Source organism: Acipenser ruthenus, chromosome 23, assembly GCF_902713425.1.
Source record: "Acipenser ruthenus chromosome 23, fAciRut3.2 maternal haplotype, whole genome shotgun sequence".
NCBI lineage: Eukaryota > Metazoa > Chordata > Actinopteri > Acipenseriformes > Acipenseridae > Acipenser > Acipenser ruthenus.
In genome coordinates, this window is record NC_081211.1 from 22,630,808 (window position 1) to 22,641,270 (window position 10,463).

Below are 10,463 nucleotides of genomic sequence, written 5' to 3' on the forward strand. Positions count from 1 at the left end.
GAGCGAGAGAGAGAGAGAGAGAGAGGGGGGGAGGAAAACGAAAGCCAGCCCCTTCTTATACAGGAAACACTGCAATTTCTACTTCTTTGAAATTGTTGTCCTGCTAATATTCATTTAAGAAAAAATAAAAAAATAAAACGTGAGATCAAAAGGGGGTCGAGCAGGAGGGTGGTACGCATGGGACGAATCCAAAATCCAAATCAACACATCTCCGGCACACTTCGAAACGGCAACCCTTTTTATTTTCCTTATTCCCAGGCTCTTGTTTCGTCCGAGCCGAGGATCGGTAGTGCTCGTCTCCAGGACAGGACTGTGTACAGAACACGCAGCTGAGATGCGCTGGGGTGTAGAAATTGCAGTTTAACTACCAATTGTAGCATAGGCGAGGTTGGCATTAGAGTAACTATTACTATTATTATTATTATTATTATTATTATTATACAAACTGTACTGTTGTAGCACGGACTGGGCTTGCTGAAAGTACATGATACCATATGAGAGCAGTGAGATTTCTAAGCAGCAGTAGAAACACGGCATCAATTCACAAAGTTGAACATTTATATATTAACAAAAAAACAAACCAAAAAAAATGCTTTTGTGTGGGAGACCAGCACTCAGATTTATTGTTGGTTAATTAGCTGTGTGTTCAAACCAGTGCATGCACATACACCCCAGTCGATCATTTTAACAGGTTGGAATTATTAGTCATTTATAGGACTTCAGAGCACACGCATGGATATAAACCCTGAACTCCACATCCAGGACATGACTATTTGGTTACACATTGTATTCATCCAAAATAACACACAACCTTTTTGAACATGCATGCAACGGTCATTTTAGGTATATCTTTATTTTCCCCCAAAGCTAGCATTCAGATCCACATTCACAGTTCACTTGTACCCATATGAAATAGATGCATAACCTTTAAATCAAACAGGAGAACATACCAATAGTACTACCTTTCACTAAAGACACGGGAGGTTTTGTTGCATAGAAGAGAACCTCATTTTGTGGTTGCGGACATGCAACCTACACACACACACACACACACACGTGAGGCAGAATCCGAGCTGTGCTTGGCACGCCCTGCTCTCTCAGAAGCCTGCCATTTCCTCGCTGGTCTGTGTATTGATCCAGACACTAAGCAGCGCTTCACTCTGCCTCTCACACCCCACAGCGAGGCACACTCTATTGATCAGGCTGGAAGCAAGGGGTTTATAACCTGGAGGAAAGATACCCAGATCAGGGTCATTTTTTGTGTTTCTTCCACCAGGATATAACAGCACTACATCTAATATAATCCCTGATTCCGTAAGCAATGTAAGGCATATATGTATGTATTTTTACACTAACTTTAGAAAACAGCTTTCAGGTTTGTATTGTATTCCTCACTGTTACAAGAAGCAGCTACCCTCCCCAAGAGACCTCCACAGAGGCCACATGGGAGTACGGACAGTTAAAAAGACTACAGATCACTAAAAGGAGGGGGCCAGCGGTCAATAAGAGTGACCTGAAGTAACCACTGAGAAGCTGTGTTTGATTCATCAGTCACACACACACTAGAGCAATACACATGCATGCATACATACATACTTGCAACTTGGGTGTCCACAGAGATTACAGAACAAAAGAATGTCCCAGGATCTCAGTGAAAATTGCATCTGGGGACCTCCCCTTTTAAGTGTTTACTCCTTTAGCATTTGGGCAGATTTTGCAATGTTGCAACAATTGTTAAAGTGAAAGTTAAACACCAGATAATGTGGATGAGGATCAGATTTGGAAGTATTCTTGACCTTGAAATCGCAGGGCTCAGTGCCATACCACTTTCCACCTGGGGATCCTGTCTTCCTTGTATAATTCAATTGCAAGCCGAATCATTCTCTCTGCCTCTTAACAGACTGGGTTTAGCTCGACAGTGATAAATTAAATAAATAAATCTAGTACATCAGGAAACACAGCCTAATGAGATTTTTCTTTACATATTAAAAGTATCCTGGGAGACAGCCTGCTACAGTAATAGAGTGACTTCTTATTTCCATCCAATCAAAACAGACTAGACAAATCTGCAGGTTGCTGTCTAACAAATCACATACAATGCTCAATACTCTCAACAGGAAGTGAAGTGTTGCAATTTTCACAAGGGTTTGGTTTATGAATACATCTTAAAACACACTACAATTAAATGAAAAAGTGTCGTTTTTCAGCTGCGAGCACAGTATTAATACAACAGTAATAGAGGAGAGCAAACAACTTCCAAATATTTTACAAAGTGCTTTTGGCACCACCTGTTGTTCATTCTATGTGACTGCAGATTTATAAAGCTATCGCATGTTATTGCAGCACCACCTAGGGATCATTGTATGCAAGTTAACAGGTACCTAGTATCCATTCACAGAAGTCTCTACTAGACAACATAATTGCTTTCCCTGGACAAACCACTTACTGGAAATCATTCTCAATGAACATGCCGTTTCATATATTATCCTCCTTCCTCTGTAAACAAGTTCAATAAGATATCAGTAAGAAAACATAACAGTAAATCACTCGGGATCAAGTCACTGGCATAAAAACTCACAATCCAACTAAACAAGGAGTCAGCTCTAGTGGACAGCCTGCATGAAGAAAAAAAATAAACAAAAAAGAAATAAATACATTTAACACACTTCATGAACCACAGCAGCCAGTAATTGGCCATTATGGATTACTGCTTGAAACAGCCCCCCTGCGCAAACACACCCTAGCAGTTTCTGCTTGGAAATGTTGTGGTTTCAGATCATGTAAAACACCCTTGCCAACCTCGCTTCAAAAAGTAAAAGGTAAATAAAACTGAAATGATGAAAACAGGAGAAATGAATTTGCACCGACCATTCCTGCAGGCTTACTCATGGAGTTGGCAGGCAGGACTCGGCAGCTGTGTCCCTAGCACAGTAAATCACAGGCTGTCTGAGCGCTTGCCGGACAGGCAAAGAAACGCATGTCCCTGCCAACCCCATTCACAGCTCCAGCAAGCCTTTGAGGTCATGCAAGCCCATTCAGACCAGAGGTATTAACCTTTAGACTGCCACCTTCCTACTACAGGCTTGTCATGTAGAATAGGATTTACAAAACATTATCCAACAATTAAAAAAAAAAAAACACTTTAACATCCCACTACATATTAATAGGTACATTGGGTTTAGTTCATGGTATTTTAATTGTATTGCTTACAGTTGGCTCAAGAATCACATTGTCACTTACACTTCAATGCATTCTGCTACAGTACATATATTAAAATCAAGTGTAATGGAAATCAAGGAGCATACGCATACTTCCATCAATATGGTTTACCCATTCATTTGTTTCCCTGGGTTCCACCCCTAAATTACATTTCAGTATTTAATTTTGACCAATGTATTACTATTTAAGTTTACGTGCAATTAACATTGCAACTGATTTTTAGTAACTTTTACTTTTGAGATTGTTATTTACGGGCAGCAAGTGTTTGATCAAATTTCTCACTTTAAAGCCACAAGAATAGTGATGGATCATGTTTTATCATGAGGGTTTAACTACCTACAATTTGATGCCAGTTTTATGTGCTGAAAGAATTTACAAGTTATATGTTGGCTTCTTTGCAACATTAAGGGTACACCGTACTACATTACTCACTTACACAAGTTCTACACCAAACATGGCGAAACTATTTCCCAAGCCACATAGCTTCATTAGATGGAAATTAACAAAATTGCTCCATGACGGAACTGGCATATCACCAAGCCATGGAGACTAGGCATTGCCGATTACTGGTAAGAAAGGATTGAAGGGAGGTGGAAAACTATTGAGAAATACAGCACTCAGTGAAATGCATGACAAGTTTAGTTTTCAATTTTTATTTTTATTTTAGCTTTTTTGCAAAATAATCCAACGGTTTTGCTGCATTAGACGGTGCTCCCTTTCAAAAAAAAAAAAAAAAAAGCACACCATTCAGATCATTTAAAACTGTGCAAAAGGCAGGATAGAAATTCTACCACACAGGCATCCAGACTTGAACCTGGAGCCTTGGCACGGATTGAGATAGGATTCAGACCAGAACAGGTGCAAGAGACATCCAAGAAATACAAGAGAAATAAAAAGAGGCTAAAAGGCAGGTTATTTCTTCTCCACAAGTGTCTGTCTCCATTTCCAAAGATCCTGAATCGTCTGGAAAAAGAAAAAAAAAAAAAAAAAAAAGAAAAAAGCTTAAGTCTACATTCCCTAACATCAGGAAAAGTTGCCACCCATAGACAACCAGACATTTAGAAATTAGTTTATCCAGTACAAAGCTTGAACACAAAATAGTTACTGAAAAGGAATACACATTTACCTTCTGGTCCTCCACTTTGAAGCAGTTCTTTACAAAGTTCTCAAATTTGGTTTCAACTTTTGGAAGGCTACCACCCTAAAATAAAAGGCAATTTATTACAACCAAGACCAGTGTTATATTGCACCAGGTATGCTTCTTGCAGAAAGCAGGATGGATTTGTTTCTGTAAGACTTGCACTGTCCTGGCCCAGCCAAGACCGGCACAAGTTGTAAAGTATAAGAAGTCGCTGAATGAACTGACAAATTTACCAGATGTTCTAATTGCTGCCAGTGAAATTCAGACTTAACTGCAATATAACCATGTTTGAAGTTAATTGCAAAATGAAATCAAAAATACCCCCCCCCCCCCCCGCGCCCCAAAACGGGGTCTAGTAAAACTTGCACAGCTATGTTCTAGCAAGCTATAAATCAGCTCCACAACTGGCCTGTTCTGCAGTTTTATCCCACAAGTCCAACAGCAGTAGTCCAGTGGGTAAAGCGAAACCACAGGTTTAATATACGAGGCATTTCCAACGACAGGGCCTTATGGGAGAAAGTCAGTCGGGATAGACCTCGGTAATTATTGGGTTAAGTAAACTGTGCCTGGTGCAGGAGTTTGGCTAAAGCAAATCTATTGGTTTACCATATTATGGAGCCAACATGCAACAAGCTTCATAATCTCCCACCAGCATTATCACATCTGCATTTACAGCTCAAAAAGGGTAGAAAACAAACTCATAGTGTTACAAATTCAGTGAGTTGTTGATTTTACTACATGAAAAAACTGAAGATCAGATCAGTAACTGCAAAACTTTGTTTACAACAACTCACCTTAAAGGTAGACTGCATCTTCTCCTTAATAGCCGATATACTCATTGGACCTTTTGGAGACTTTGGGGTCTTGGGCTTCGGGCCTTGCTTTCCTTTGCCATCTGGTGTCTGGAGAGGGGGGCAAAAAATAAAATGCAATTTATAGGATTGTTGCACCCTAAATTGACACTTAAGGGCTTGTCAACAGGCTAACCAATTGTCAGTTTGACAATGGTTTAAAATTTCACTTTTGCCCAGTGGATACGCTTAAATTCAATCCTCTATAATGCCTCCCAGCCACCCTATGGTTCTACATGGAACAATTGCTAATTTCCACCTCAAGCATTACCTGGCTCAAAGTAGTGGGTGTTCACTTCGCGATGCCAAGAACAAAATAACACAACTTTGTTTATGAACGACACCAAGCTCTGGTTGGCAGCATAAACTTTGCTTGTGCATCGCAGAGTGCTTATGCATTTCAAATCAGTATCTGGGAACACTGCAGTATCACAAGGCGGCCGTACCTTAGGTTCCTGTTTTTGTGCTGGTGTTGAAGGTTTGGACAGTTTGCCATTCTCTTTGGGAGCTCCCTTTGTTGGGGTTTTCTGTGGGGGCTGTGAAGAAACAAAGCATTTATTAAGATACTCAGAATCTTGCTGGAAGTGTCAGAAATCTGAATACGGAAGGTGCAAGACTTGTGTGACTTACAGGGATGGATTAATAAAACCAAGTTCGCTGTACTAAACTGAAAACATTCATCCCTGGGAACATGGGGGAGGGGGAATACTGTAAATATTACCTTGGTCTTAACTGGAGTCTCCTCATCGTCATCCTCCTCCTCTTCATCATCATCCTCATCATCCCTGCAGAGAATGAGCCACAGAAATGAGTTCCATGTCACCACCGCTACACTACACAAGTTCAATAACTCTGCTTGGGTTTCAGAAGCACATTAAGTGAACAAAAGGTAAGACAAAAAGGCACCAAAACTCACTCTTCGTCATAATCATCTTCATCCTCCTCATCTTCTTCCTCCATTTTCATTTTTTTCTGAAAAAATAAACACCCAAGAGTAAACTCCCAATGAGTTTATCAATAGAGCTAGCCAAGTAACACATTTGTAAGACACTTTGACAATGTGTCATCTGAAACATGGCCAAATGGTAAAATGTGCCAGTCACTCAACCCGGATTCAACTTGTACACCAAGCCACTTTTACGCCCCATTTTTTGGGGTTCCTCTGGGCTCCTATCGGTCTCACTCGGCCATTGAATGGTTTTATCTGCTTTTTCCAGAGAAAAAACAAACAAAAAAAAAAACGACTAGAGACCTGTTTTTTACATCTTTTTGATTGTCACATTGGACCGGAAAGTGAAAATTGCAATGTCGGACCAGGTCCGACATAGGACCGCAAGGGGTTAAGCCTGAAGGGTTTATTTTACCCTGCAATGTTATAGGAGGTTCTGAAAGCAAGGTAGCAAAAGCGTTGAAAAATTCACTGCCACAAAACTGCTGGAACGCACCCAGAAGCCAACTTGCAGTTCTCACCTGAATTGTTTTAGTTGCCTGCACGTTTGCTGGCCTCTTAATCGCGGTCTTGTAGTCCTCCATTTCCTCCTCATCCTCCTCGTCTTCATCAGAGGACATGTCATTATCTAGAGCTGTAGAGAACCAATGTTTTCATCTATACAAATAAACAGTCTAGACACAGCTACGTAAATGAAATAGTGTGGATGGTACCAAATTGCATATTATACCTTCCAGATTCAACTTGGTTATGTACAATAAAAAAGTCATTTGTCAGCTGTAGTTATAATCTCCTTGCCCGCAGCTTGGCCTTGCAAAATACAGAAACAGGGTCACATGACTCACCAACAAGGTGCTGGCCGCTGATGTGGACGGGACCTGAGCCTTTCTTCAATCTGAACACAACAGGGGGCGTGATCTCGAAGCCGCCAAGAGACACCTGCAAAAGCAAAAGACACCAGGGAGCTCAGCACAGCCAGCTCAACATGCAACATGTTCTTAACAGCCTAAAACCATAGTACACAAATCAAACTGAGGAGGAGAAAAAAAGTTTTGCATATGAAATCAATCCATTAACCAAAAATCTTGGAAAATTGTTAGGCAAAAGTGATTGTCTAATGTAATGGACTTTAATAAGCCACACATGCAATTTAAAATAGTAAGAGAAAAACACTTGGCCACAAATGGTAAAACGCATGAGATTAGAGGCTGTTAGATGCCCAATCGAAGTAAAGTGGTTTCACATTCGTAGGACTGCCTATTGTTTCCATACAACAGATAACTGACCGAAAATTGAAATCCTCACAAGCTGAGGTTTTCATGCAGGTAGGTATAAAAAGGATATAAAATGACAAATCTGGAGCTGTTCTATTAGATTTGCACACCACTGTGCGTGGGCATCACTTACTGTGGGATGGACGGATGGTTTCAGTGCTGCCAGCGTAGCTTTGATCTGTTCACCTTCGGCGTTCAACCCCTCAACCTCAACCACATGCAGCTCATCTTTCGTGCTCCCATCCACGCATACCTGTCAGGGAAGAAGGCTCATCATCTGGGACTTGATAAATACTTCAAAAGTCAAAGTCAAAGAACTTAACCGCTCACACCAGCTGATGACTGTGTACCAAAGGGATGAGGATGTATTGAAGGGGGCTTTACAGGCCAACAGTGTATCCAAATTGGCTCTAGCCTTAATTACATACCAATTGGTCATTACAATAATCTTTTTTTAATCAAAAAGCATGGACCATGGGAACAGTTGCCTTCAAGAGAAAATGTCTAACATCTGCAAATGCAAGGGAATGCACGTCATCAATTCACTCACCGTTCGAAGGGACAGCTGGTGCTCACTTCCGTTTTCATCGGGGTTAAATTTGAATTCTTTTGCCGCCTTCAGTTCACAGGCTAAAAGGAAAATCAGAGAAAATGTAACATTTGATAAAACTTTGGCCGTTGAGAACACACAATCAACCAAGATCTCGGCAAGCCTACAAAACTAATTTCAGTATGTTATTCTACGTATGGCCGCAGTTACAGCATGGCAGTCTGTTACAAACGACTAGAGAACCCCCACGGGTACCTACCATTGAGCGGATGAGGCCGAAAAATGGTGGTGGAGGAGAATCTTAACAATTAGCCAGAAACACGTGGGTCTCGCGTGGAGAATAACCCAGAAGATAAATACATTCTTAACAATTCCGCGCCATGTACCATTACAGCAGAATTAACTAACTAACTAACAATCTTTCGATATCTGGAAACTGTTTTGCGTAAAAATGCGGTCTCAGCCTTGGTTGTGCTTTACAACAGGCTGTACTACCATCATCCCGAAACACCGGTGATGGAGATTCAAGTTTTAACTACAGATACACCAAATTCCTGTGAATCTGGCATGGTTCCTAACCTCAATCAAAACGTACTAGAAAACAGTTGCATTGGATATATTTTTATTAGCAAGTGAATGTAGATTTCTCATTTCAATCAGATGCCACGTACACCCTACAGCAAGTTGTAATTTATCCGATAACACACATCAATCATCATGAGATTTGCAATTGCAGCTTGCTCACAACTAACGCTGAACATGCCGCACAGGCCGCCATCTTCTTACTATAAGTAACACGTGTTTAACACATGAGAAAAATAGACAAAGAAAACAAAAACTAAAGAAAAACGAGTCGATTTTACAAGTAGGAATCTTTAACACTTATTAATTTTTTTAATCAAACCATATCGCTCGCAAAGGCTTGCATTGCTGGACCACGTGGGATTAGTAAAGCCAAAATGATGCTACACTATACTGGAAAACCGTATCGCTCTTTAATTAATGCGAATATCACCTTTGCAATACCATTAATTTACTATATTAATACACAGTGCATTTAATAAAATAAGCTAGTTAACCCGTTTATATTCCTGTTTCTCCTAAACAACGGTGCCCTGGGTCTCTTTAGTAGCTTAGTGTAGGTTTGGTACCGAATAAGAAGTTCTGTGGCCGGATTGGCCCCATGTCCATTTCGGATTCCATGCTGTCTTCCATGCTGTTGTGTTTTGCAGTTCCTGGGTGAAGATATTTGCGTCTCCGTTGGTCTGTTCTAATAGAACCTCACGCGCGGCCCTAACTCTATTATATAGAGCAGCACACGGTGACTTCTCGCGGGCAGACACAACGTTTTAAGATTTGCTCCGCCCCTCCTGCTGGAAGTCTCGCGAGGAATCAGGGTGTCTTTACGCCTTCACAATATTACCAGAAACTGAAGTGTATATTTGAGCCTGCAAAACAGCTATTTTCATTTTAGCTATACTGGCGTGTTTTTTTTTTCCCTAAGGCCCCTTTATTGAGTAAACGTAACAAATATATAGGAGACGTCTAATCTACTGGGATAAGAAAAATAAAGTGTAGCATGGTAGTATTGGCGGACTGTCAATCAAAACACACATCCGCAAATCGGCGCTAACAGACTGACTGTCTGGAGGCGGGACGTAGAGTGTTGTTAAGGGATGTGATTGCCCTGCTGGCAGATGTAATCAACTACTATTAATAATTGATTAATCTTGTTATATAATTGATGTATTAAAATGTTTGGATACTGTTACGTGACTGATTACTGTCTTGTTCACAGTCATCTTACAATAGCGTTAGAATATGATTTGTTGGGGAAAAAAAAAGACCGATTGAAACTTTGCTGCTGCTGTGTTTATTTTCAAAATGTTGTCTTTATGTTGTGCAGGATTTTAGTGTTGCTAACCTAGTTTGCCATTTACCGTATTTACATATTCTTCAGATTTAAACAGAAGATGGAATTATTTTCCTCTAACTAAACTGAAGCCCATCTATTATTCTATATTTACTAGCAAATGTGTTCCAAACTGCACTGAAAGGAACACTTGTTTAATGTATGTTATACACTTGTTGAGGTGAGGTGGGGTCACAGGGAACCTCTTGTGCATCTTGAAGAATTTAGTGAACCAGTCAAGTTAGATCCGCCCCTGTTAATCACTAATTGATTGATTGTGTTAACTGTTAAATAAAACCAAAATCCCACATGTTATAGTCTACTTTTTTGTGTGTGTTTTGAGTGATGGGGAGGGGACAAGTAGATTTTTAAGAAGGACAAGTAGATTTTTCTAGCATTTTGAGTGATTAATTACCTGGAAGCAGCAGATTCATTTGTATCCTTTGAAAAGCAAAAGAACAGGGGACAGCTGATGTTAATTGGGTAAGGAAATGGGTTTCAAAGACCTGGTTATAATCACTACCTGGATGTGTCATTGTTGTATAGAATAGAGATGGAAGCAAACCC

General features: G+C 40.3%; 1 protein-coding gene and 1 non-coding gene across 2 annotated transcripts; both read right to left on the reverse strand.

Annotated features, from left to right (window-relative positions):
* Nucleotides 1-3,856: 3,856 nt before the first annotated feature.
* On the reverse strand, nucleotides 3,857-9,331 carry LOC117973832 (nucleophosmin-like). Its single transcript, XM_034927140.2, has 11 exons — nucleotides 9,136-9,331; nucleotides 7,985-8,064; nucleotides 7,568-7,687; nucleotides 7,006-7,099; nucleotides 6,682-6,794; nucleotides 6,128-6,183; nucleotides 5,933-5,996; nucleotides 5,658-5,747; nucleotides 5,155-5,262; nucleotides 4,346-4,420; nucleotides 3,857-4,182 (listed from the first exon to the last, which is right to left on the reverse strand). Exons 1-11 carry the CDS (start codon nucleotides 9,197-9,199, stop codon nucleotides 4,132-4,134), a joined length of 915 nt encoding a protein of 304 aa, XP_034783031.2. The 5' UTR covers nucleotides 9,200-9,331; the 3' UTR covers nucleotides 3,857-4,131.
* Nucleotides 4,768-4,901, reverse strand: LOC117973845 (small nucleolar RNA SNORA18). Its single transcript, XR_004664129.2, has one exon. It is a non-coding gene; the product is annotated as a small nucleolar RNA SNORA18 (small nucleolar RNA).
* Nucleotides 9,332-10,463: the final 1,132 nt, after the last annotated feature.

Coding starts and splice junctions, on each gene's coding strand:
- LOC117973832 (XM_034927140.2), bottom strand. CDS start 9,199: ATGGAAGACAGCATGGAATCCGAAATGGACATGGGGCCAATCCGGCCA. Junction 5,263..5,657: donor CACAAAAACAGGAACCTAAG/GTACGGCCGCCT, acceptor CCCCCTCTCCAG/ACACCAGATGGCAAAGGAAA. Junction 4,421..5,154: donor AGATGCAGTCTACCTTTAAG/GTGAGTTGTTGT, acceptor CTTTTATTTTAG/GGTGGTAGCCTTCCAAAAGT.